Here is a 27,184-nt window from a genome sequence, read left to right on the forward strand (position 1 = left end):
GACTTTTCAAAGTCTCTGTTGTCGTCTCAGACCCTGATCGAGCCGCAGGTCAAGTCACAGGAAAGTGGCACAAACTGTGCAGGTCAACAGCACCTTGGATGGAGGGTTGGGGATTCCAGGAATCCCTTTGTCAAACCTCACAACAGCCCTGGGAGGTAGGAAACACCCCCGGTGGGGGACTGAGGCACAGAGAAATGCAGTGGCTTGGCCAAGGCTTGGGACAAGCCAATGGCACGGGCGGTTTTCCTGCTCTTGTTCCCGGCTTGTGGCTCCTTCCCCTTGGAGTGTGAGCGGCTCCCGGAGCCTCTGCTGGGCTTGGCCCAGGAGCAGGGAACAGGCAACGTAGTGAGGGCTCCCGAGCCCTCAAAAGCACCCTGGGAAGCAGCTGCCACCGGCACTTGGGGCATTCAAACATTCCCAGACAGTTTCTCCTTCCAGGTGACCACAGGATTGTCACCGCTTTTCCTTGTGCAATGGGGCAGGAGGTCAGGAGGAGCCTGAGAACTTGGATCCTTCATGGAAATGTCCCAGCACTGCGTGGCCCAGTCCAGCCTGGGCACCAGGTTTCTGTCGTGGCAAACGTCTCCCCGAGACGATGCCCGGCGTGGAGCTGCGCTGGCAGCGGCTGGGGCTCGCAGGCCTGGAGGAGAAGGAGGAGGAGGAGGAGGTAGCTGCAAGGACATCACGCTGTCACCAGCATCTTCCATCGGTGGGGATGTTCACTTCCCCCAGTCAGCCCATCCCAGCCCGTGTGCAATGTCCAAAGAACTGAAGCTGGGAGGGAAATGGGCCAGGAAGCAGTGCCAAGAGCCGTGGTGGGATCTCCATCATGGGAAGCCCACCTCCAACCAACCCCTGGTCCAGCCGTGGTGCCAACGTCCCCTCCCCACCCCACCGCTACAGTTTGTGTGCTGAATACAAATTCTGTCTTACAAAAATAGTCCTCTGGTATCAAAAGGGTTACTACAACAGGAACGGGAGAGCCCTGTGGCCACAGCAGTGCAAATCAGGAGAGCCAGCTCAGGAAGGGTGGGCCAGGTGTCCTGGGACTGTCACTTCTTTGAGGAGAAGGAGGTGGATTGGACTTTGATGGCTGGGACTGGCCTGGAGCAAGAGGAAAGAGAAAGGACACAACTGGTCTGAGTGCAGGCACCAGACACCCACCAGCTCCACCACCACCTTCCCCAGCTCAGGAATTCCTCCATGGACACGGCCCCTGAGTGTGGCTGTCAGGAGTGGATCCCTTGAGGCCCCCTGCCCCACACCCAGAGCATTCAGCAGTGCACGAGAGCTGGGAGCAGGAGTGGCACTGTCAAGGACTTGGCCTTCATCTCCCAACTCCAAACAAAACCCACGTCCTCCATTCCCTGGGACACAGTGCCCTGTTGCAGTGCCCAGAGGGACCGTGTCCTGCTCATCCAGGAGCCCCTGGGAAGGTGGATTGATCCCCATTTCCCAGCCCAGTGCTGACCCAAAGCCACCCCACCACAGGGGTCTGTAAATGCCCTCCACTCACCTTTGAGGTGGCATCGGTCTGCAGGAGGAAAGATGAGAGAGCATCAGCGTCCATCCCTTCACTCCCTCATCCCCCAGCAGCCCCACAGCTCTGGGCTGGGAGGGCACTCCCAAGGGGTGGCATCTCCCTTATCCTGGCACCCTCCACCACCCAGCCTTGGTCACTCTCTGCCAGTCTTGGCCACTCCAGGTGGAGCCGTGGCTGAGCCCTTTGGGATGTCCCTGCCACGGGACCCCCAGTGCCCCCACCCCCGCTTTGGGATGTCCCTCCCACGGGACCCCCAGTGCCCCCACCCCACCTTTGGGATGTCCCTGCCAAGGGACCCCCAGTGCCCCCCCCTTTGGGATGTCCCTCCCACGGGACCCCCAGTGTCCCCACCCCACCTTTGGGATGTCCCTGCCAAGGGACCCCCAGTGCCCCCCCCTTTGGGATGTCCCTCCCACGGGACCCCCAGTGCCCCCACCTTTGGGATGTCCCTCCCACGGGACCCCCAGTGCCCCCACCTTTGGGATGTCCCTCCCACGGGACCCCCAGTGCCCCCACCTTTGGGATGTCCCTCCCACGGGACCCCCAGTGTCCCCAGCAGCCAGACCCCAGCTGTGGGGACACCCAGCTCCTCCCCACTCACTTTAACGGCCTCGTGGGGTGGCTCGAGCCACTCGTCCCCGACACCTTGAAGTTGGAAGGAGGGACCATGACCAGCAGGGTCTGTCCGTGTGCAGGGGGCAGCTCCTTGGCCAGGAGGGGACTCCCCGGCAGCGGCCGGCGCGGGGCTTGGTGCTTTGGGACCACCTGGCATCACAAAGGGCACGGGCAGAGACAAAATCCTTAGAGGAACATCCAGGGAGCCCCTACAAACCTCCCTCCCCTGCAGAGCTGAGAGGCTTCAAAGCACAGAACACCCAAAAAACCCTAAAGCACCCTCAGGTGTGATGGGCTTCCTTACAAACCTCCCTCCCCCTGCAGAGCTGAGAGGCTTCAAAGCACAGAACACCCAAAAACCCTAAAGCACCCTCAGATCTGATGGGCTCTCTGCATTGTCAGCACAGGTCCGGCCCTCAGGGGGCTGAGACAGCTCCTCGGAGAGCCCAGCCCGACCCCAGCCAGGAGCCAGGGGGCTTCCCTGGGTCGGGGGGACCGAGGCAGCAGAGCTCACCTGGGGGCTCCTCACGGGGCTGCAGGGAAGAGGTTTCTTCGGAGGTGGGAGCTTGGCCTGGGAGGCGCCGGCTTTGGTGGGGACCAGGGGTGACTTGGTGGCCGGGGGAGGGGGCCTGGCGGGTTTGGGGTCTCTGGGGCGGGGGGAGATGGAATGGGGAGCCGGGCGAAGCGGGTGGACGACGTTGACGGGCTGAGAGCCGGGCTGGGCAGCGCCGGCCTTGGGGAGGAACGCGGTCCGTGGGCCCTGCTGCGAGGAGAGAGGGACAGAGGCAGCGGGGGAGCATCCTGGGGTCACCTCCTCCTGCTGCTGAACAGCAGACGTCCCCTCGAGGCCTGGGCTCGGGGAGCTGCAGGAGCACTTTCTGGGACCACCACCCTCAGCAGCCCACCCAAAAGCTGACGTGTGCCGTGGTGAGACACAGCGTTGGGGGCTGGGTTTGATGGTCTCAGGTAGGAACATTAGAGGGCATTTCCAGCCTTCCTGCTTCTGTGGTTCTGTGTTTGCTCCTCACTAACCCCATGGGAGCATGGGGATGAGAAAGGTGCTGCAGACCCAGAGCAGGGTCAGCTCTGCTGAATCCACACCAGATTTCCAGCAGGTGGGAGACATCCAAAAAACCTGAATTCTTCCTAAATTCGGCGCTGTTGCTCAAAAAGCACCAGTGCAGGTTCAAAGTTAAAAGTCACTGAAGTGTGGTACAGGATAAATAAAAGGACTGGAAAAGGAGGGAATAACCAAATGAAGGGATAACCAAACCTGCAGGAGCCAAGAGCAATGACCCGAGAAGGAAGAACAGGACACCATAAATCAAACTACAAAGCCAAAGACCAACTTTGTTTGAGTTTTGGCCTCATTAACATGAGAAAATACCACACCCACACCCCCCCCAACACAGGCTGTGATCATTCCTCACTCCCATCTATCCTTTTTCCACATGGGAGATTTCCCAGTGGAAATCAGGGGATTTCCCAGTGATCACCAGGGGAGTTTGAGCTCAACAAACAGTTTTAGGAGGGATGGGCACACCTGGCCATGGGCACACCTGGCCATGGCTCAGTGCAGACACGGGGCAGGACCAGCACAGGGCACCAGGGCTTGCCCAGTTCCTGGGAGCAGATGTGATATCCACATCCCAGCAGGGAATGAAACCTGGCAGCTGAGTTATCCCTGACCCTAGTGAGTTATCCCTGTCTTTAATGAGTTATCCCTGACCCTGGTGAGTTATCCCTGACTCTAGTGAGTTATCACTTACCTCAGGGGGGTGGCTGGAGGCTGAAATGTTCCTCAGGGTGAAAGCACCTTTGGGATGGGCACTGCTCGACTTCCGACCCGTGGACTTCTTCCTGCTGGGAATTAGGGACATGGCAAAATAAAGCAATCAGGGGAGCAACGGCTGCCTCTAAAATGCTGCCCATCAGTGCCTGTCTTAATTAACACCTCATTAACAGCCAGCCCTTGCTGCTGGGGAACATGGATGGTCAGTGTGTGATGGGCAGCAGGAAAGGTCAGTGTGTGACAGGGACGGTCAGTGTATGGAGCAGGGATGTGCAGTGTATGGAGAAGGGATGGGCAGTGTGTGATGGGCAGCAGGGATGGGCAGTGTGTGTGACGGGGATAGTCAGTGTGTGATGGGCAGCAGGGACGGTCAGTGTGTGACAGGGACGGTCAGTGTGTGTGACAGGGATGGTCAGTGTGTGTGACGGGGATAGTCAGTGTGTGACAGGGATGGTCACTGTGTGTGACAGGGATGGTCAATGTGTGACAGGGATGGTCAATGTGTGACAGGGACGGTCAGTGTGTGTGACAGGGATGGTCAGTGTGTGTGACAGGGATGGTCAGTGTGTGATTGTGTGACAGGGATGGTCAGTGTGTGACAGGGATGGTCTGTGATGGGCAGCCTGCAAGGAATGAGAATTCTCCTGGATACCAGGCCATCTCCACCCCTCCCTGGCATTGTCCTGTCCAGAGGACCATCCATGTCCTGGGCTCAGGGAATTGCTGAGAGCCTCCCAGGACAGTCTGTCCAGACTCCAGAGCAGTCCCCACCGGAGCAGGGGCTGTGCACCACCAGCTCCCCCAGCCGCTGCCAGGCTGGGTGAAACAAGGGCCAGACTGCACTGGGTGCCCGGGAGAGAAGGGCAGGGGTGCCCCACACACCTGCAGGCCTGGTGGCCCCTGTGCCTGGTGTCCTTGATCCACCTGGCGAGCAGGGAGTTCTCCTGGCGGTACCAGTAGTAGATGCTCAGCGCCAGGGCGGGCAGCAGGAACAGGAAGATGACCACCAGGGCGATCAGGATGGACTCGTGGTCTGGCAGGGGAAGCACAGGGACGAGTGAGGGGCCGGGACAGCCACCAGCCTCTGGCCTCGCTCCATGGGCGTGGTGACCCCATCTGCCCACTCTGTCAGCCGAGCTGGAGACACCCCTGCTGCTCCAGGAAGGGAACGGGCCCTCAGTGGCCTCTGATGGCAGTGGGTGGCCACCGACCAGCCAGAGCTGGGACACACTGCCTGGACAGGCCCCACGCAGCCCCTCTGGAAGCACGCCCCCTCCCCTGGCACCGCTGCAGCCCAGGAGCACCTCGGGGCCCTGGGGACGAGCTGTGACTCACTGTGGCTCTGCACGGGGCCACTGTCCACGCTGCCACCCAGCCCCGGCTTCTCGCAGAACGGGGGCGCCCAGCCCGGGTCACAGTGACAGTTCTTGTTGCTGTTGCAGACCTGGGGACAGAGGAGAGGTTGGGATGTGTGGCAGGGGTGGTCCACAGGGCAGGAATGAACAGATGGTGACACAAGTCTGGGTTGAAGAAGCTTCACCCCTGACAATGCTCCCCCGTGGACATCGCAGAATCCCGAAATGGTTTGGGTGGGAAGGGACCCCAAATCCCACCCAGTGCCACCCCTGCCATGGCAGGGACACCTTCCCCTGTCCCAGGTGCTCCAGCCCCAGTGTCCAACCTGGCCTTGGGCACTGCCAGGGATGCAGGGGCAGCCCCAGCTGCTCTGGGCACCTGTGCCAGGGCCTCACACCCTGCCAGGGAACAATTCCTGCACAATATCCCATCTACATCTCTTCTTTCAGTTTGAAGCCATACCCCCTGCTCCTGTCACTATCTGCCCATGCAAAAAGTCACCCTTCCTCTTCTTTATAAGCCCCATTTAGTGCTGGAAGGTGCCAGAAGGTCTCCCCAGAACCTTCTCATCTCCAGGCTCACCAACTCCAGCTCTGAGAGCCTCAAGCATGCTGGGCAGAACAAAAGGGTAGGTGTGGATGTTTTACCAGTCACAAAAGGGTAAATCAGATGTTTTATCTGTCACGTCCCTTCCATAACCCATCAGGAGTTTCCACAGCAGTTTCTGTTGCCTCATCTGACAAAGCCCTGCACTCCACAGAGCTCAAACCTCTGTAACCTTTCAGCTTTGGAGAACCACATCTCCTCCCACTCCCTGGACCACTTCCCTGCCTTTCTGCTGTCCCAGTTCTCCTTCCAACTCTTGTTTTGCTCTCAGGGGGACCAGGCACCTGCTCTGAGCTCCAAACACTCTCCAGCTGAAATCAGGCCCTGGCCCACGTTTTGCAGATGGTGCTTACACCACCAACCCTCTTCTTCCTCTCACTTGGAGCCAGGTGAGCAAAGGTCCCGGCCCAGCCCCACCTGGGACAGGTCTGAGAGGCAGAAACCCACTGGCTCACAGGGCCCATGCCTGTGGGAGGCGTCTGGCTGGCCCCAAGCCCTGTCCCTGGTGGCAGGGGTCCCTGCGGGTGCCAGCAGTGGCTCACCCCGTGGCCGTGGCAGCGGGACACGCACTTCTCCAGCTCAAACAGGGACGCGTTCTGGCAGCGCCGGTCCTTGCACACCTGGGAGGGACACGAGGGGCTGGGGTCACAGAGGGGCCCGGAGAGGGACAGCTGGGGGCTCTGCAAAGGATTGACTGCTGGAAAATGCAGGGTGGTGAAATCGCGAGGTTCCAGCCGCGGGATTCCGCTCCCAGCCCCTCTCCAGAGCCCAGCACCACCACTCCCACCCCCTCCACACACAGCCCACCTGCCAGCTCCTGGAGAAACCATTTCCCATTTGGCCCTAAAGCCCAGGCACTGGCCAAAATAAACAATGCTGGATTTCAAATATTTCCTCATGAAAATGTCACCGCTTTGGCCTTCCCAAAGAAAATTTCACTGTTAAAATGCCAAACAGGGAAGGCTGTGTCTCCACAGCCAGCTCTCTCTGGAACACATCCCTCCTTCCCTGTCCTCCAGCAGCCTCTGCCCTCTCTCAGCTCAGCTGGCCCCCTCCAAAGTCCTTGGAGATGCAGGGGCTGCAGAGACCAATGCCCAGTTAGCACTGGATTTGTCACGTTGATTCCTGGCAGAGATTTCCTGTTTCCTCTGGGAAACAATCTCTTCATAGGAGGAAGCCTCATCCGTGAAATCCTGGGGCAATTCCCGCTGGAGTGCTCCACTCTGAACTGATTTGGTGAAGAAACTTGGAGGGCACAGAGAACGATTTGTTGGCCTAAACATGACTGAGTATCTGGTGATGCCCACAAATGCCCCGGGTGAGAAGAACCTGGTGGCCTGCAAGCACCTGGTGGCAGCAGTTGAGGTGTCCCCGAGACAAGGCCTGCAGGTGCGGAGGAGCCGCTGCCGGGGCCCGGCTGGGAGGCAGGGCAGAGCCGGCGCAGCCCGGAGCTGGGTCAGAGCCCGGGGAAGGTGCCCCCCGGCAGGCCCGCGGCAGGAAGGGGCACTCACCATGCCATCCCCGCACTTGGTGCCCGTCAGGACCAGCCCGGGGTCGGACAGGTCCTCCTGGTCGTCCTTGGCGCTGTAGACGAAGGTGCCCCGGCACTTGACCTCGCGGCCCTTGAAGCGGATGGTGGTGTCGATGGACACCGTGTTGGTGCCCTGCGGCTTCTTGGCAGAGCTCTGGCACTGGATCTTCCCACACATGGCATCCCTGCAGCGGGCACGGCCGGGGGCAGCTGGGACGGGGGCTCGGCCCCCTCACCCCCCAGCCCCGCCGTCCCACACCTGGGGGTCATTGCCTCTGGGTTTATGCTGGAGAGGCTCAGCAGGATAAATCCTGGACAGCACAGAAATGATGGAGGGAAAGAGCCAGGGGGAGGGGAGGCTCTAACACCCCTGGGGTCACTGGGATCAGCGGAGAGCACACACTCCCTAAATCTGGCACTGGCTTTGATCTCCCAGCACGCTGGGCTGGGGGCTGCTTGGGGTGGGACACAGGATCCCTTAGGCTGGAAAACACCTCGAGATCTCCAAGCCCCAGCTCCCAGCAGCCATGGGGACAGAGCCCAGGAGCGCCTGGTGGCTTCCTGGGGTACAGAGCAGGGCTGATGCCCGGAGGCAGGGCTGAGGTAGGGCCCTCCCAGTGGCGTGGCAGGGGTGGCAGGGGCAGCTGTGGGGGCGGGAGGGGACACCCGGTGCCAGCGCTGCGCCCACCTCTTGTCACACTTGACATAGCGGCCCTGGCTGTCCTTGCCGCAGTTGCCGTAGGTGTTCCCTGCCATGTTCACGTCCTGGAAACAGGCGTCGGGCGCCGGCCACGCTCCTGCACACAGGGAGAGCTCTGGGGCTGCGGGCAGCGGGCAGGAACCCCGGCGGCAGCACGTGATGCTCAGGGAGAACACACGGGCAAAGCTCTCCAAGAGCTGCTGCTCTGGGTGCCAGGCCAGGGACAGGAGGGATGAAATTCCCTATTTTCTGGAGTCTTGTGGAGGATTTTGTTCAGAGAATGGTTTTGGTTGGAAGAGACCTTAAAGCCCATGCAGTGCCACCCCTGCCATGGCAGGGACACCTCCCACTGTCCCAGGCAGCTCCAAGCCCCAGTGTCCAACCTGGCCTTGGGCACTGCCAGGGATCCAGGGGCAGCCACAGCTGCTCTGCCTGCCCCCCATCCCATTCCTGAGGATTTGGCGTTCAGAATTCTCCCCTGGCTGTTGGTCTGGCTGTGCCTGTGCCAGAGCATCCACGCAGCACTCCCAGCCCCATGGGCAGGGTCCCGGGACCCCCGGGCTGCTGCAGTGAGGGCAGGAACTGACCTGGCCCCCAGAGCTGCACACACTGCTGCTGGTGGGTCATGCACATGCCGGTGCTGCAGTAGGACTGACCTGGCCCCCAGAGCTGCACGCACTGCTGCTGGTGGGTCATGCACATGCCGGTGCTGCAGTAGGCCTGGCCGCGGGCGCAGGAGGAGCCGTCCAGCAGGTACACGTTGGCCGGGCAGTACGGGGAGGCTCCCGTGCAGTACTCGGGCAGGTCGCAGGAGCCCGCTGCTTCCCGGCACAGCGTCCCGGCCACCTTCAGCTGCGGGGGACACGGGCACAGGCTGGCACCGGGGCACTGACGGTGCCTCCTGGCACAGCTGGAAGCTGTAATGCCTGACAGGTGCCCTGTGAGGCTCTTGGGGGCTGTCAGGGTACTGAGGAATGTGAGGGACACATTCCTCAGCTGGACCTCAGCCACACAGCTGCCAGAGGGAATTCTCCTGGAGAGGGAGTTGGGAAAAGGGCCTGGAGGGACAGGACACAGGGAATGGCTTCCACTACCAAAGGGCAGGGATGGAAGGGATCTTGGGCAGGAATTCCTGTCTGGGAGGGTGTGAGGCCCTGGCACAGGGTGCCCAGAGCAGCTGTGGCTGCCCTGGATCCCTGGCAGTGCCCAAGGCCAGGTTGGACACTGGGGCTGGAGCACCTGGGACAGTGGGAGGTGTCCCTGCCATGGCAGGGTGGGGCTGGATGGGCTCTGAGGTTCCTTCCAGCCCAGCCCATTCCATGATTCTCCTGCAGACACAAGGTTCCACCTGAACCCTGCAGGGCTGGGTCTGCACCTGATCCCATGGGCAGGGGGTGGGCACGGGGTGGGCAGCTGGGGTCTCACCTTGCAGCTGTGGCAGCAGTCGCCGTGGGCACACTGGGCCCCCTCCTTGAGCGTGCAGTTGTGGGCGTTGCAGCAGGGGTTGGTGCATTCCTGCGTGGAGAGGACAGCTCCATGGGCAGTGGTCCCATCCCTTCCCCAGCCCCTCCCCACCCATCCCAGCATCGCCCTTCTCATCCTGCAAGGGGGGAAACTGAGGCACAGAGCGCAGGGGGAAGGACTGGGCACTCAAGGGGAAAGTCAAGGAGGAAGTCAGGACTGGGACAGATGGATTCAGGAAGGTGGGGCTGGGGAAAACCCTTGGGATGGAGTCCCTGTGGTGACAGCAAACCCTTCCCTTGGAAATGCCCTGTGCAGGAATTCCCGCAGCTGAGGTGGGCTGCAGGAGGACCCCTGTCCCTCCACATCCCAGGAGGGTCACTGTGTCCCTCCACCTCCCAGGAGGGTCACTGTGTCCCTCCACCTCCCAGGAGGGTCACACTCTGTCCCTCCACATCCCAGGTGGATCCCCTGTCCCTCCACCTCCCAGGTGGATCCCCTGTCCCTCCAGGTCCCAGGAGGGTCACACCTCCTGCTGCAGGAGCTGAACACGCGAGGGAAGGGGTGCCTGTGCGGGCAGAGCGGAGCAGGGCCGGGACAAGGTGGGAAACCAGTGAGAACTGGGAAGTTAGGACAGGGACAAACTGGCACAAACCCCCCCAGAGCAGATTCCCCGCTGTTCAGTGAGCCAGGAACATCTCCCAGCCCAGCTGGCACAGCCAGGCCAACAGCCTGGGGACAATTCTGAGCCCCAAATGCTCAGGAATGGGATGGGGGCGGGCAGAGCCTCTGTCCATCACCCGGGGACATCAACCCCCCCCCGGCACCCCCAGGGGGGAGCCCAGCCCGCCGTGCCCACCCAGCACTGCTGCAGATGTCACCTCTGCCCCCCGACACCGCAGACACCCCGAGCCACCCCCGGGGCAGTCCCCACACCTGCAGGGCCTCTGTCCCCACTGAGCCCAAAGCAAACCCTCCCTGCCCCACTGAACCACAGCAGCAAACCCCACCTGGGCCACTGACAACCCCACGGCTCACATGGGTGAGACTGCTCAAAATGAAAGAAATACGGAAAAGAAACACCAAACAGAACCCAGAGAGAGCAAAATATAAAACAGTCAGAGCCTACAATCTGTAAGGAACTGAGGGACAGGAGCAACACCCATTTTCTACAGAACCTCTGAGCAAGAGTCTTCTCTAATTTCACAGTTTGTGGGAGTTTCAGTGGTTTATGAAGAAGAAGGAAGCATTTCCTTCTTCTTAGTTTCATTTCCTCTTAAAGCTGAAAAATATTTTCATATGAGGACATCTGATTTTCAAGATGACTCAGAAAAGACGTTTTAAAAGTGATTTTGAAATCTCTTGAGCTGGAGGGAAACCTGTAAGAGCCTGCAGGTCATGGAGGCTGAGCAAACCCATGTACCCTACATGTATTCATATATATATTCATATACATGGCTGTGGCACAGGCTGAACACAGCCAGAAATGTGCTTTTCCCCACCACAATCCGCCCAGGCAGAGGTTAAATCCTGTGGGATCAACGCCAGGGTCTGGCAGCCCTGAAACCACAAGTGGGGTCCCACTGTTCCTTCCTAACTGGAAGAGCAGGTGTGTTCAAACAACAGGGAATAAACAGCTGCTGTTCCCCAGGGCAGGGATATCTGGGATGAGACATCCTCAGGAGGTGGAAAACCCAGAGGGAGAAGGACTGGAAAGGGAACTGGCACCAAGCACATGGATTATGCAACCCACCCAGAGCCACCCTGCCATGGCAGGGACACCTCCCACTGTCCCAGGGGGATCCAAGCCCCAGTGTCCAGCCTGGCCTGGGACACTGCCAGGGATCCAGGGCAGCCACAGCTGCTCTGGGAATTCCAGCCCAGCCCCTGCCCACCCTCCCAGCCAGGAATTCCTTGCCAAGATCCCAGCCCGATCTGCCCTTTGCCAGTGGGAGCCATTCCCTGTGTGCTGTCCCTGCAGGCCTTGTCCCCAGTCCCTCTGCAGCTCTCCTGGAGCCCCTTCAGGCACTCTGAGCATTCCCTGGATTTTTCCCTTCTCCAGGGGAACATTCCCAGCTCTCCATCCTGTCCCCAGAGCAGAGGTGACACCATCCCCTGCCCGCACACAGCACCACAGCCCGCTGGGCTCTGGGGACACGTCCAGGGCACGGGGGACACGTGCCAGCACTCACCCCGTGGCTGCTGCCATGACGCAGCCGCCCTGCTCCGGGGTGGCCTCCACGCAGCAGCCCTGGGCGTCGTGCACCATGCCGAAGTTGTGGCCGATCTCGTGGGCCATGGTGGCGGCGGCTCCGATGGGCTGCTCCGCGTGGTCCTGCCCAGGGAGGGGACGTGTCACCACAGCCACCAGCGAGGGACAGGGCTCGTGGAGGGAGCACACAGCCCCGGCATGCAGCTGGGTCCCGCCGGAGGAGGGGTTGGAGGAAGGTTGGTGGCAGCAGTGGGGTTTGGTCTCCTGATATTCCCCTGTGGGACTGGTGGGAAGCTCTTGGCTGGAGCCAGCTGCTTAAAACCCAGAAAGCTGGGTGCCCCCACCACCCTGCCCAGGGATCAAAGGTCACCAAGGCCACCGTGGCCACCCCATCATGGCCAGGGCCACACCAGGAGGAGCAGAATTATCTGGGCAGGGATGGTCCCAGAAATCCAGAGAGCAGAAGCAGGGACAGGCAGGGCCGAGAGGCAGGAGCAGCACAGGAGATCCCAGCGCTGCTGCCAGCTGGGAGCTGGGGGTGGGAGACCTTCAGCAGCCCCTTCTCACCCCCTGTGCACCTGGCCAGCACCTGCGGGGGTCAGGAGCTACAGCATCGTCCCTCACCCTCAGGCTGCACCCCAGGGACTGCTCCTCCAACCGCAGGGAGAACTCCCCCAGGCCGGGGGGCACAGGGACCCGCAGCCCCCCTTACCACGCTGACCCCTCCGGAGTTATCGGCGCTGCACATCCCCTCCAGCGGGGCCATCCCGATGGTGGTGCCCCCGAAGGTCTTCCCTCTGCCCGGCCAGGAGAACAGGGGCCAGCTCAGCGCCGGGGGGTCAGGAGTGCCCAGCCCCGGCTGGGAGCCCCCTCCCGGTGTCCCCAGCCCAGGGACCCACGTCAGCAGCTGGGCGTTGTCGTGCTTCTTGCGCGCCCTCAGCGACTTCTTCCACTGCAGGAAGGCCCAGAGCGTGGCGTTGGCGTCGCTGCTCACCGAGCACTGGTCCCGCTCCGTCCACACCTCCAGCCCAATCAGGGCCACCTTGATGTTCAGCAGCCTGTAGAACTGCAGGAGGGCACAGCTGGAGGGCATGGGGACTGGAATTCCCTGGCACCCTCCCTCCCTGGTGTGGCCTCACCGCTGGCTGTTTCCCTGTGGCTGTGTGACTCCAGAACTCACCTGCCCCAAACCCACCTGCAGCATGGGCTCCACAGGCACGTGGGGGCACAGGAGCCAGTCAGGGTGGCACAATGACATTCAGTGACAACACCTCAGTGTGTCCCTTCTTTGCCAAAAATGATCCCAGGCAGGGGCCAGCGAACGCTTCCCTGCTGAGCTCAGCCCACGGGTGACAAAGCCCTTCCCACCATGTGCTCAGGGAACTCCTGAACTCCTTGGTGGGTGGCCAAGGCCTGGCACAGCTGCCCAGGAGTGGGATGGGGTCCCCATCCCTGAAGGGATTTAAAGCCATGTGCATGCGGCACTTGGGGACATGGTCAGTGGTGGCCTTGGCAGTGCTGGGGAATGATTTGACTTGAAGGACTTTAAGATCTTTTCCAACCTCAACAATTCCGTAATTCTACATGGTCAGTGGTGGCCTTGGCAGTGCTGGGGAATGATTTGACTTGAAGGACTTTAAGATCTTTTCCAACCTCAACAATTCCATAATTCTATGATTCCTTGCCCTGGTGGTGACACGGGGACAGTCCCTGAGGGCACGCAGGGTCTGGCAGTCCCTCACCTTGTCCACGTAGTTCGCGATCTCCACGATGCGCTGCTTGGTGTGGCCCAGGTTGAGGTTCTGGTTCCTGTACTGGAGAGAGACAGGATGGGGAAGGGTCGCGGGGTCAATCCAGGGCAGAGTCAGAGAGGGACCCTGGTTTTCTGCCCCCCAGCACTCACCAGGGTGTGATCAGCAACGATGAAGAGCTCCATGTACTTCATGGTCCTCCAGGCATCCCTCCTGGCCTGCAGGCAGACACAGGGCTCAGCAAGGGGGGGCAGCCCTTGGCTCTGGGCACCCTCCAGACACCACAGAGCTGCTCAGCAGGGCAGCTGAGAAGGGAAACTGAGGCACAGGGTGACAGAGAATGTTTGGGTGGCTCCAAACAACCTCACATCATATCCCACATGGTAGGATGTAGCACCGAGACCCGACCCAAGCATCCTCTGAGGTTCCCTGCCCAAATTCAAGCCACACAAGCCACCCACACAGACCCTCTCACCCCACCTGCCTGCACAGCCTGCCCAGCTGCTGGGGACATGGGAGCTGTCAGCAGTGCCAGGAGCTCCTTCCAGCCCTCTGCCTGTCCCCAAACAGATCCTGTGTGGATCTACCCATGAGGATTTACCTGTGAGGATCTACCCGAGTGGATTTACCCATGAGAATTTACCTGTGAGGATCTACCCGAGTGGATTTACCCATGAGGATTGCCCCATGAGGATTCACTCACCCATGAGGATTCATTCCCCCCTGAGGATTCCCCCGTGAGGATTCCCCCATGAGGATTCATTCCCCCGTGAGGATTCATTCCCCCCTGAGGATTTACCTGTGAGGATTTACCTGAGTGGATTTACCCATGAGGATTTACCCGAGTGGATTTACCCGTGAGGATTCCCCCATGAGGATTCCCCTGTGAGGATTCCTTCCCCCGGTTCCCCATACCGTATTTCCCCGTTCCCCATTCCCCGTTCCCCATTCCCCATTCTCCCCATTCCCCGTTCCCCATTCCCCATTCCCCGTTCCCCATTCCCCATTCCCTGTTCCCCATACCGTATTCCCGAGCAGGTGCTGAGCACGACCCAGGAGCCGCGGTGGCCGCGGACGTGGCCGTGGTAGTGGCAGTGCTCCTGCAGAGAGAGCGGGACCGTCCTCAGCGGGCCGGCAGCAGCAGCCCCGCGGAATGTGCCAGAAAAGCATCCCTTTTCCCTCTCCCCTTCTCCGTCTCCCCTTTTCCATCTCCCCATTTCCATTTCCCTTCTCCGTTTTCCAGCCAGGCGAGCGGTGTCCCCCGCACCGGGATCGGGATCGGGAGCGGGGTCAGCCCGGGACACAGCCCGGCGGCCGGCGCGGCGCTGGAAGGGTGACAGGAGCCGGTGGGGCCACGGGCAGGGCTGCTGCTGCTGTGTTTATGTCCCGAGGTGCTGTCCCGGGGCCAAGAGCCGCAGCAGCCGAGCGCTGCCGCATTCCCGCCGGGAATCGCCCCCGCCCGCACCGGAGCGGCTCCGTCCGAAACCCCCGGAGCACAGAGGGGAGCGCCCCGCGCCCCCGCACCCACCGTGTGGTTGGGGGTCACCGTCACGGGCTGGCCCTGCTCGCTGTAGTGCGTCTCCGTGTAGCCCGGAGCCAGCAGCCTGCGGGGACAGAGCGGGGACAGAGCGGGGACGGGAGCTGGCAGCTGCTCCGGGGCTCCCGGCACAGCAACGCACCGAACCCCTGAGCCCGGGCCCGGCCGGGACATCCACACATCCCCCGAGCTCGGGCTGGCCCTGCTCGCTGTAGTGCGTCTCCGTGTAGCCCGGAGCCAGCAGCCTGCGGGGACAGAGCGGGGACAGAGCGGGGACGGGAGCTGGCAGCTGCTCCGGGGCTCCCGGCACAGCAACGCACCGAACCCCTGAGCCCGGGCCCGGCCGGGACATCCACACATCCCCTGAGCCCCCTGAGCTGGGCTGGGCCATCCACACATCCCCCGAGCCCCCAGAGCCATCCACACATCCCCCGAGCCCCCTGAGCCGGGCCTGACCCCAACCAGAGGCTGCCCATGGCCAGCAGGGACAGGGATGGCAGCAGGGACAGTCCAGCGTCCCTCTCTGTGCCTCAGCAAGGACGGGGCTGCCCAAACTGGGGAGCCCAAACTGCCCTGGGGTGCTGCTCTGGGAGGGGGCAGCCTGGCTGCCCACCAACACCCTGCCCAAATGGGGCACGGGGACCCCAAAAATATTGAGATTATTGTGAGAAAGCTCAGGCTGCTTTTAGGAAGCTGGACCCCTGCCTTTACCCCCAGCCTCAGTTTCCCCCAGCTATGGCCACCTCCTCCCGGGGCTGGTCCAGGCATGACACATCCTATCCCATCCCATCCCATCCCATCCCATCCCATCCCATTATCCCATCCCACCCCTTCCAGCTGCAGGGAAGAGCCAGAGCTGAGCTCACAGCTGGAGAGCACGTGGGGTGGGGAGCTGGGGGGACAGGCTGGAGTGACCCCAGGGGTGACAGGAGAGAGAAGGAGAAGGAGAAGGAGAAGGAGAAGGAGAAGGAGAAGGAGAAGGAGAAGACAAAGACGATGAAGAGGAAGAGGAAGACGAAAAAGAAAAAGAAAAAGAAAAAGAAAAAAGAAGAAAAAGAAGACGGGTTTTCCTGCATTGCCCAGATCTGTGTGACCTTGCCCAGATCCCAGGATGATGGGTATCTGCTGGAAGCCTGCAGTCCCCTGGGGTGGCAGGTCCCTATGGGGATGGCAGGTGACCCCTGGGGTGGCAGGTGACCCCTGGGGTGGCAGGTCCCCATGGAAGGGCAGCACCCCTGCAGGGGCTCGGCCACCCAGAGAAGGACAAAGAGGGCCAGGTTTTCCCCTGCTCTCAGTTTAGACTCAGTTTTGGGGTTTGGCCCTGTCCCCAAGGTTACATTCTGCAGAGAGAAGAAAGCAGCAGTGCTCCCAGAATAGCCCTCCTGCCTGTCCCTCTCTGCAGCCAGCGTGGCCCCAGAAATGTCACTGTGGGCACGGCTGTGGCTTCCCAGCCCGTCAGTGGGAGCCTGGCACCAGGGACTGCAGCCACAGCCCAGACAGGAGACACAGCTCAGTCTGCCAGGGACACGTGGTGGCTGCCAAGGAAGGGCCTGGCCAGCGTGGGGACATGGGGACAGGCTGGGGACAGGGACAGGTGGGCTGAGGACACAGGAAAGGCAAATCCTCCTGCCACAGCCAGGGAACGGGACTGGGATGGCCGAGAATGTCACACCCCAGGCTGGCCCCACAGCACGGGATGTCCCCTCCAGGCAGGGAGGGCAGGAGGAGCCTGCTCCACCAAGCAGGGTGAGGAAAACAGCCCAGGATGGTCCTGGAGAGCGAGCAGATCTCCCAGGGCAGAGAAAGGTCTGGGACAGCCCGGCCTCACTGGCCCAGGGCGCACAGGGCTGAGGCAGCAGTTTGGATGTCCCCACGCTGTGTCCCCAGGCTGTGTCCCCACGCTGTGTCCCCACGCTGTGTGTACCCCCAGGGCAGTTTGGATGTCCCCACGCTGTGTCCCCACACTGTGTCCCCACAGCCAGTCTTGGGTGCCTTGGGTGCTGTGCACTGCTCTGGGTGCTCAGGTCCCCTTTGTGCCACCGTCCCCAGCTCACCCAGAGCTCTCCCTCCTGCCCTGCCAGACCCCCCAGGGGAGCCCCCTCCCTCCTGCCCCTGTCCAGCACGGCAGTGGCACAGCGAGGGGCAGCCAGGACACTCCACGGTGGCCTGGAGCACCAGCAGACACAGGGCCAAGCTCTGCCCATCAGCTTTCCACCCCCACCGCCAAGCCCATTGCCCACAGCCCTCAGATGTGCAGAGGGACCCCCCAGTTCCCCTTCTTGCACACCAGAAGCTCGCCTGCTGTCACTGGGGGCCCTGGGGACACCGTGGGGGCTGGGTTTGTGCCCCAACAGCAGCAGGAAGGGGACTCTGCCAGGGCCAGCCCCCACGGCTGCTGGGGAGAGGCAGCAGTGGAGGGGTCAGCCCTGCCCTGCTCACCACGGGACACAAACCCACCAAGGGACAGAGAACTGGGGCTGCCCCAGCCCTGGCAGTGTCCAGGGCCGGGCTGAACAGGGCCTGGAGCAGCCTGGGCTGTGGCAGGTGTCCCTGGTGTCCCCTGCCCATGGCAGAGGTGGCACTGGATCTTCGAGGTCCCTTCCAACCCAAACCACTCTGGGATTCTGGGGGTCTGTAAAATGCCACGAGGTCTCAGGCAGAGGGACAAGGAGGGCAGGGCAGATGGACAAAGTTCTGTCCTTGTCCCAGGGCAAGCTTCCGTGAGTGGCACAGGGGACAGGGGTCAGGGGCTGCTGCCACCTGCATCCAAAGTGAACCAGAGAAGGAGCCCAGAAGGGGGTGACCAAGGTGGCAAAAGGAGCATTTCAGCCCAGATGGAGCCACGCTGGGCTGTCTGGTGGCCCTGGCAGGGATGCCCGTGTCCCCTCCCCAGTCCCAGCCCCACACTCACTGGTTCCTCTCCAGCACCAGCACGAGCTCTTTGCCCTCGGCCGTCACAGCCACCTCTGCCCGGGCAGGGGCCGGCACCTGCAAGGAAGGGAGGGATGGGCTCAGCAAAGATCCCTATGCCCAGAGCCTTCCTCTGCTCCAGCTGCATCCCAGCCCCTCCTCCCCGGCTCTGCTCCACCCTGGCTCGGGCAAGGCGACCTCCCTGAATTCCCGGCCAGCAGGGATAACAGAGATTCACAGGACAGTCAGGGAGGAGGCAGCAGATCCCAGCTCTGCTGGCAGCTGACCCAGGGCAAGGCAGCAGGGGAGAACAGGATGGCCCCGGGATGGGGAGCAGCTCCAGGAGCACCCTGAGCAGGGTCTCTGTGTGCTCCGTCCCAGCACGGCTCTGCCCCGCTGCAGGGCTGACCAGGGCAAGGAGCCTCAGCCCTGGCAGGGTCGGTACCCAGTGCAGCCTGGGGGGGATGTTAATCGCCCCAATGCCCCGGGCACCGGATGAGGGCCGTTAAAAATACCTGGGAATCGCGGGCAGAGAAAGGAAACACTGACTCAGCTTCCCCAGGATGCCGGCGGTTTTACTCATTCCCTCTCTCCGGAGGGTGTGAGACGGGAATCCGGCTTTGGAGCCAGCCCAGCACGGCCCAGCTGCGCGTGACAGGATGGGCTACAGCCCTTCCCTGTGTCCCACACCTGTCCCCAGCGCTGGGGACACTGAAAGCGTGGCCCTGCCCGCTGCCCATGGCCGGGGCTGTCCCTGAGCTCTGAGTCCCCCTCAGTCCGTCCCCACACAGGGAGCCCGGCGGGCTGCCCGCCCTCGGGATGGCCTCGGGACCCCATCACCTGGCCATGGCCACGGGCCTGGCGAGCTTTTCCCGGCTCTGCAGGGAAAGGGGACAGAGCAAGGAGCCGTCCCGCAAGGCCCCGGCTCTGGCTGCTCCTGGCATCAGATCTCTGCAGCCGGAACACAAGGAACGCAGCAGGGAGGGGGCAGAGCTGGGTGATTCACGGCCTGGGATGAAGCAGAGGTTAAATCCTGCTTCCCTAATTCCCGTGGAATTGGCTGTGCTGCTGCTCCTGCAGCCCAGCCGCCGATGCCCTGGGTATGGGGCAGAGCAGGGGAGCCCCGGCCGGCAGCCCCAGGGAACCTGAGCTCACCCTGGGCCCGGGACAGAGCATTTGGGCTGTGGGGCCGCGGGGTGCCAGCACTGCCCCGGGCTCTGGGGTTTGTGCTCCCAGGGCTCCTGCACATCCACCCCAAGGGCAGCCCCGGGCCGGCCCGGGCCAGCCCAGGAAGCTGCTCAGGCTGCCCGTGGGATGCTGCGGCTGCGGGGAGCTGCGGGGCTGGGCTCCAGCTGCACAGGACAGCGAGGAGCCGCTCCTGCCAGGCGGGGTGCGGGCATGGAGCCGGGAACGGAGAGCCGGGATGGGGATGGAGCTGGGGATGGGGATGGAGCCGGGAACAGAGATGGAACCGGGATGGGGATGGAGCTGGGGATGGGGATGGAGCCGGGCTGGGGATGGGGATGGAGCCAGGATGGAGCTGCAAATGGGGATGGAGCTGGAAATGGGGATGGAGCCGGGAACGGGGATGGAACCAGGATGCAGCTGGGAAGGGGGATGGAGCCGGGATGCGGGGCTGGAGCCAGGGATGGGGATGGAACAGGGATGGGGATAGAGCAGGGATGGAGCTGGAAATGGGGATGGAGCTGGGGATGGGGATGGAGCCGGGCTGGGGATGGGGATGGAGCCGGGATGGAGCTGCAAATGGGGATGGAGCTGGAAATGGGGATGGAGCCGGGAACGGGGATGGAACCAGGATGCAGCTGGGAAGGGGGATGGAGCCGGGATGCGGGGCTGGAGCCAGGGATGGGGATGGAACAGGGATGGGGATAGAGCAGGGATGGAGCTGGAAATGGGGATGGAGCTGGGGATGGCGCCGGGAACGGGGATGGCGCCGGGATGCAGCGATGGATCTGCAGCCGGGCTGGCTGAGCCCGCTCCGCCTCCGGCTCCTCTGCCCAGCTCCAAAAAAGGCGAGCAGCCACAGCGCTCGCAGAAAACAGCCCCAGAGCAGAGGGAGCGAGGCCCCGGCTCCGGCGGGTCCCCCCGGCCCGGCCCGACCGCAGCGGGGCCCCGCGGAGCCGCGGGCCAGGGGCTGCATCCCCTCCTCCGGCGGCGCTGGGAACGGGCGGTATTTTTGGAACACGATCTTGTACAAACATCGCTCTCTGGCCAAACATGGTCTGTACATTTTTCCTGCCGTTTCCCTCCTTCCCCCCGCCTCTTGCCCTCCCTTTTTTTCTCCCCGTCTCTGATCTCCCCAGCACCCGCTCCCTGCAGCCCTCTCCTCCTCCTCCTCCTCCCCCCCAAGTCCCGGCCGGCTCCTTCCCGGTTTAGAATTCCCCAGCAATTACTCCCTGCCTGGACTCCAGGGCCGTTACTGGCAGAATGTTCTTTCCCAGCTGCCGTCTTAAAGGGACACGTGCGTGTCCAGGGCTGTCCCATCTCCCGGGCTGCCAGGGGCTGGAGAACAAGCGGCTGCTGGTGGCACCTGTGTCCCCTCCCCGTGCCTCAGTTTCCTCTGAGAGCTCCTGGAGGGACAGTGGGCAGCAGATGGATCCTGGTTCCAGCTGGGATGGGCCCAGCTCAGCTCCTGGAGGATCAGCACAGCAAAAACAGGGAAAGGGGAGTGTGGGCAGTGTGGCTTCTGTGCCAGGCAGGAGTCCAGCAGCGAGCTCGAGGCCAGGCAAGGTGACTGCACTGATCAAACCCTGCTCCTTGTGCCTCGGGCCCGGCACGGAGCTGGCCCCGGGGCTCCTGCCAGGACCCTGCACATGGAAATGATCCAGGGCCAGATTCCTCCTGGCTCCAGCTTCCTCCTGGCTCCAGCATCTTCCAGGTTCCAACATCATCCCAGCTCCAGCATCATCCTGGATTCCAGAACATTCCCAACATCATCCCAGGTTCCAATATTGTCCCTGGCTCCAGCATCATTCCAAGGCCCAGCATCCTCCAGAGCTCCAACATCATCCCAAGGTCTAGCATCACCCTGGATTCCAGAACATTCCCAACTCCAGCATCATCCCCGGTTCCAGGACGTTCCCAACTCCAGCATCATCCCAGGTTCCAATACCATCCCAGGCTCCAGCATCATCCTGGGCTCTGCCATTGTCTCAGGCTCCAGCATCATCCCAAACTCCAGCATAATCCTGTGCTCCAACATCACCCCAGACTCCAGCACTGTCCTGGGCTCCAGCACATTCCAAGCTCCAGCAACATCCCAAACTTCAGTATCATCCCAGGCTCCAGTATCCTGGGCTCCAGCATCATCCCAGGCTCCAATATAATCCCACACTCCAGCATCACCCCAGGCTCCAGCACATTCCAAGCTCCAGCATCATTTGAGGCTCCAGTGCTGTCCTGGGCTCCAGCACATTCCAACTCCAGCACCATCATCCTGGGCTCCAGCACATCCCCAGTTCCACTGTCATCCTGGGCTCCACCGTGACCCGTGCTCCAGCATCCTCCTGGGTCCCAGCATCATCCCGGGCTCCTCCTGCTCCCCGATCTCCTTTCTCCAGCCCCCATGAACAGTGCCCAGCCCCTGCCAAGGCTGCAGGAAGCATTTCCTCTCAGCCCTGGCTGGATGTGCAGGTGGTGGCCCCTCTCCAGGCCATTCCAGCACAGCCTGTCCCACAGGGGCTGGAATTATGGAATTGCAGCTGGGATGACTCTGCCCTGGCCAGGCCCCAGCCCGTGGCTGGCCCAGGGGCCCTCCAGGCCCAGCTCAAGTCTGGTTTTATTTTTCACTCCATTGATCAGGAAAACCCCAGCGCTCTTTGCAGAGGGCTGAGAGGGTTGAGCTGCTCTTCCCCATTTCCCCACAGCTCCCATCCCAGCCATCCTCCTCATCCAGGCTGCCTCCATCCCTGCTGGGAAGCTCCTGCTCCAGGAGCAGGCTCAGGGAGCACCAAGTTCCCTGGGAAATCTCCCAAGCCAAGTCCCAGAGCTCAGCTCCCAGCCCGGCCAGCTGCTCAGGCAGCTCCCCCAGGCCCTGAGCTCCTAAGGAAGCTCCCAGAGCCCGGATGTGACAGGGATGGAGGTTACCAGAGATGCTCCATGGAGGATTTGCTGATGGGATCTGCAGCTGCTGGAGCAGCTGGGCTGCCCAGGGCCTCCCCAGGCAGCCGGGTGCCAGCACTGAGGCTTGGGGGACACAGCTGGGGATTGCTTCACTTGGGTGCCAAGGCTTGAGGAACACAGCTGGGGATTGCTTCACTTGGGTGCCAAGGCCTGAGGAACACAGCTGGGGATTGCTTCACTTGGCCAAAGCCAGCAGGACCCAGGGATGAGCCTCTCACACCCGCTACTCTCTGGAAGAGCATCCCTGGGAGTCAGGAACATCCCTGGGAGCTGGGAACATCCCTGGGAGTCAGAACATTGCTGGGAGTCAGAACATCCCTGGGAGTCGGGAACACCCCTGGGAGTCGGGAATATCCCTGGGAGCCAGGAAGCAGGGCAGCCAGCCCGGGCAGGCTTTGGGCTGGTTCAGAACAGAACTGGCAGGGTTGGCTCAGTGCAGCCACACCTCGCACATGGAAAGGGGGAAACGGGGAAAAGGGAAAAAAGGGGGAGAAGGGGAAAAGGGCTTCCCTGCAGGGAGCAGGGAAGGGAAGTGCCCTCAGCACCTGCAGCACATCCCAACCACCGCGGGCAGCCTGAGCCTCCCCTCCCGCTCCAGGGCGGGGTCGGGACCTCCCCGCGGTGCTCAGAGACCCCCGGGAGGGGCCGGAGTCCCCCCCGACAGCACGGAGTGCTCCAGCTCAGTCCTGGCCAGCCCAGGACAGGGACACACCTCCGAGGAGTGAGGAGAGGCAGGAGGAAGGAAGCTCCCTCGGTGCCAAGGGCTGGCCCTGCACAGGGCTGGGATGCCAGGGACACCCGGAGCATCCCAGCGCTGCACGAGGAGCAGCCCCCGGGCGGGGATGGAGGATTCGGGGGTCACCGGGCTGGGATGCTGCCTCCTAGCACGGCTGGCATCCGCACAGACGCGGTTATTGCCAGGATCTCTGCTGGAGGGCAGCAGGAGACGGGGTGGGGACGGAACAGACTAAATTGGTCCTAAAATTATGAGCGTCGGCAGCACCGGGGCAAAAAGGGCCAGTGCAGGGCTCTGTCCCGTCCCTGCCTGGCCGCCCCCATCCCTCCCCTGGCCGGGAACAGGCGGCTCCTTGTTCAGCCCGGCTGGGGCTGCAGGCGCAGCAGATGCAGGAAACACGCGGGACCTGCCCAGCCCCGAGCTCCCAATCCCCCGAACCCCCCGAACCCCCCCGGCTGCGATTTGTACCCCCGGCACCACCGGGGTGTTGGCAGGAGCAGAAATAAACCTGCGCTGCCACGCGATCCCCGTCTCAAGTGGCTCCAGCTTAAATATAGACAGAGCCGGGGCTGCCCGCCGGGGAGGGGACATTGCTCCAGGCCGGGGACATTCCTCCAGGCCGGGGACATTTCTCCAGGCCGGGGACATTCCTCCAGGCCGGGGACATTGCTCCAGGCCGGGGACATTGCTCCAGGCCGAGCACAGCACCCACACGGCTCCTGCAGCTCGGGCAGGAGCAGGCAGCGCAGGCTCCCCTGGAGAGCCAGGGCAGCACAAACCCTCTCCCGAGCCCAGCCCGCTCCCTTTGGCATCTCCCGGCGCCAGGAGGGCTCGCTCGGACCCTCTCAGGTGAGATGTCTCCCAGCAGAGTCTTCTCAGCTGCGCTCCCAAGCAGAGCAGCCCCTCGGAGCCGTCTGGATCAGAGCTGGGGGGGCTGGAGCTGCACAAGGAGCCCCCAGCCCCTCCCGGCTGCTGCGCCCAGGGCAAGGGGCCGAGCCCCGGCCAGGGTGGCCACAGGCACCTCAACCAGGGATGTGGGGACAGCAGGGGTGGCAGGGAGGGGGGGACAGCCCTGGGAGGAGACAGCCTCTGCTCCCTGCAGGGCACTGCTCCCAAATCTGGAGCACTTTCCCTTGGCTGCTCCTGCTATCCCAGCCAAACCTGGAGCTGACAGATCCGCTCCAGCTCCTCCCTCCGAGTGCTCCAGCTCCCTTCCACTCAGCCTGCGGCTCCTGGCCATCCTCCTCCTGCCCAGCACTCATCAACACCTTGTTTAATTAACTCACTGCTGCAGCCTCTGCTTTCCCTGTCCATCACCTGAGGGTGGTGATGGATCCTGACACTCCCCAGCCTGCTCATGGATCCTGAATTCCACAGCCTGCTCATGGATCCTGAAATTCTCAACCTGCCCATGGATCCTGATATCCACACCCTGCCCATGGACCTGCAGCTCAAGGCCTCCCTCGTGTCCCAGCAGGAGGGCTCTGGGCAGAGGAGGAAGGAGGAAGGAGGGTTTGGGGGCTGCCCTTACCTGCTCCTGCAGGCTGACGGCTCTGCGGGCACGGCCCCCCAGGAGCCAGTGGGGGGTGACCCGCTCTCCGTGGGACAGTGGCCCTGGGGAAGAGAAGAGCTGCTGAGCAGAGCCTGTGGGAGCCTGGGAGCTGCAGCTCCTGCACAGGGACAGAGCTGAGCACCAGCGCCCAGAGCTCCTCCGGGTGTTTCAGGGGGTGACACCAGCCCCAAGCCAGCCCCAAGGCTGGGTGTTTCAGGGGGTGACACCAGCCCCAAGCCAGTGTCACCCCCTCCCCACCTCACTGCTGGCTCAGCCTTGATCCTGCAAGGCTCCCAGGAGCATTGCTCCCACCCAGGCCCCAGAACAGGGGCCCAAACCCCCTCAATCTCCACCCTGGAGAAGCAGCTGGCATGTGGGAGATGTGGCTGCCCCTGGATCCCTGGCAGTGCCCAAGGCCAGGCTGGACACTGGGGCTGGAGCAGCCTGGGACAGTGGGAGGTGTCCCTGCCATGGCAGGGGTGGCACTGGAGGGGCTTTGAGGTCCCTTCCCACCCCAGCTGCTCCATGGCTCTGTGGTTAGTGGGAAGTGTGGTTCCACCGCCCCAAATCCAGCCAGGCTCTTTGCAGGCAGGGCTGGGCTGCAGCAGGAGCAGAGGAGCTGGGAGGGCTGTGGCTCGTCAGGGTTTGTCTGAGCTATCCCAGCCCCCCCGGGCAGGCAGCACAAGCCATTCCTTGGCTCCATCCAAGGCAGACTGACTTTCTAAGATTATTTTTTTCCTAAACAATGTGGCTGGATTTGACTGCAGCACAGGGAGCAGCCACTGATGACTTAAGCCTGGATGACAACAGAACAAAAAATTAAAATCTGAAGCTGCTGCAGAGAGGGGACGAGCCTGAACAAAAATGTCAAGGGTTGGGCCACCTTGCCAAGCCAAATGTTGTCAGGGGGAGCCTGGATGGAATTATCTTCCCCAGCAAAGTTATTTACTCAGAGAGTGGAATAACAGGGCTTAGGGCTCTCTGATTTTATAGCTTGTTTTGGTTCCTCGTGCAGAGATCCAGGGCTTTGGCTCGAGGGAAGATGAAGTTATTGGAAAGACAAAAGAAAAACAAAGGTGGAGTTTTGGGCTGGGAATTGCTGCTGGAGCTCGATGGGATCAGGTCACCCCGCCCAGCACCTTTGTCCCCCGGGAGTGCCCAGCGCTATGCCCGAGGTATTTAATCAGCTCCATTAAATATAGCTTGGAATCAGATTCCAGGAATAACTGCAGATAAGGGGTGGCACCGTCCCAGCTTCCTTCTCCTCACCTCCTCCCAAAGCAGGAGCCAGGCCCTCCACCCCAGCCTCACACCAGCTCATTTTCCCTGGGGAAACTGAGGCACGGGCTCAGCCGCGCCGGGGAAGCAGCCCCGGCAGGGTTTGGTGCCCTCCCATTTCAGAGCAAAGGAATAAATGCCTCTATTTCTAATTCCCACAGGGAGGAGGGCAGGGAGCTGCTCCTGCCCCGGCCCCAGCTCTCTCCCACGCCGGCTGGGGAGAGGATGGGACACGAGGGGCGGCTCTGCTGGGCTGGGCTCCGGTCCCAGAAATCCCTCAGCTGGGAGATTCAAGAGATGAGATTTAAGTTACGATATTTTAAATTTCCCACTGTTTTGTTTGTAGCTTTTGCTGGGAATCTGAGAGACTCAGAGCACGAGACGGGGCCTCCAAAATCTAACTCAAATAAACCCAAATGTAGTACAGAAAGGGTTTCCCACACCCCCCTTCTCTGGATTTCCTGGAAAACACTCATTGCCAGCCCTTTTTGGGAGCGTTGTGGGGAACGGCGCTGCTCTGGCCTTTGGGCTGTTGGCACCCCGAGCTGCGGGGCTGGGGGAGCCCCGAAGGAGCCCCGCAGAGCCCGGATCCCTCTGGAGCAGGCAGCTTTCCCTTCTCTTTATCCAAACTGAGCTTTGGCCCCACCGCCCTCCCTGCTCCTCTCCCAGCTGCACGGCGCTCTTGGAGCTGCTGGAAAACTTCTCTCAGCAACAGCCGAGAACCCGGCAGAGGTCGGAAGTGAAAAATGTAATAACAAAAAATGTGCTCTGGGTAGAGGAACATCAGCCCTGACTTCTTGGAATGGCTGGGGAAGGAAATAGGGATGAGGAAGAGACTACAGGCGGCCGGAGGGAAACTGGCAGCCCCTCTCCTCCTCCGGCTCCCATTTAAAAAGTGATGGGAGCCCCTGGGAAAGTCTCTATTTCCTCAGCGACGGAACGAGCCACGTTTCACGGCAAGACCCGCAGGACAGCACAAACCCCGAGCTCCCGCCCGAGAGCCACGGCCGGCAGCTGGCACGGCACGGGGGCTCTGGGCCGGGCCCGAGCTCCGGGGCGAGAGCGGCCCCACCCCTATCCCACCCGCGCCCCCAGCCCCCCTTACCTGCCGGCCCCGCCCGGCCCCGCGGGGGGAGCCCCAGCAGGACCCCCAGGAGGGCGAGGTGCAGCCCCCAGGCCTTGGCCGAGCCCCGGCGGGGCCCGGGGGGGCCCGGCCCGGCCATGCCGCCGCTCCCGGGCTGTCACCGCCCCGACTCGGCGCCTCCGGCCCGACCTCCTCCTCTTTATGCCGTCGGGTCCCTCCCCCGCCGCGGAGCCCCGAGCGCGGCCGGCCCGGCCGGGGGGCGGCGGGGAGGGGGCGGCTTTGTTCGCCCTTATTTATTGCTGTGTTTCTTGGCCCGGCCCGGCCGCTTAATGAGAACCAGACCCGCGGCTCAGCGGCTCCCAGGCTTCCCCCGCCTG

The 27,184-nt window shown here is 62.3% G+C and overlaps 1 protein-coding gene across 1 annotated transcript; it reads right to left on the reverse strand.

The window, feature by feature from the left end:
• On the reverse strand, window positions 1-26,965 carry ADAM33 (ADAM metallopeptidase domain 33). Its single transcript, XM_041467324.1, has 24 exons — window positions 26,829-26,965; window positions 24,425-24,507; window positions 18,016-18,092; window positions 15,096-15,171; window positions 14,591-14,667; window positions 14,043-14,068; window positions 13,720-13,856; window positions 13,559-13,630; window positions 12,716-12,882; window positions 12,529-12,613; window positions 11,797-11,939; window positions 10,134-10,172; window positions 9,569-9,785; window positions 8,800-8,995; window positions 8,132-8,240; window positions 7,424-7,628; window positions 6,455-6,532; window positions 5,286-5,394; window positions 4,833-4,983; window positions 3,928-4,018; window positions 2,673-2,921; window positions 2,145-2,308; window positions 1,517-1,534; window positions 1-1,104 (listed from the first exon to the last, which is right to left on the reverse strand). Exons 1-24 carry the CDS (start codon window positions 26,944-26,946, stop codon window positions 1,053-1,055), a joined length of 2,739 nt encoding a protein of 912 aa, XP_041323258.1. The 5' UTR covers window positions 26,947-26,965; the 3' UTR covers window positions 1-1,052.
• Window positions 26,966-27,184: the final 219 nt, after the last annotated feature.

The sequence above is a fragment of the Pyrgilauda ruficollis genome, unplaced genomic scaffold (assembly GCF_017590135.1).
Source record: "Pyrgilauda ruficollis isolate IOZ18807 unplaced genomic scaffold, ASM1759013v1 scaffold206, whole genome shotgun sequence".
In the NCBI taxonomy this organism is placed as follows: domain Eukaryota; kingdom Metazoa; phylum Chordata; class Aves; order Passeriformes; family Passeridae; genus Pyrgilauda; species Pyrgilauda ruficollis.

Bases quoted from the DNA above. Each gene is read 5' to 3' on its own strand.
- ADAM33 (XM_041467324.1), bottom strand. From the start codon at position 26,946: ATGGCCGGGCCGGGCCCCCCCGGGCCCCGCCGGGGCTCGGCCAAGGCC. The intron at 12,614-12,715 runs GTGGGTCCCTGG...CTGGCCGGGCAG, and splicing joins GACAACGCCCAGCTGCTGAC to AGGGAAGACCTTCGGGGGCA. The intron at 10,173-11,796 runs GTGAGTGCTGGC...CTGCCCGCACAG, and splicing joins GTCATGGCAGCAGCCACGGG to GCACCCCTTCCCTCGCGTGT.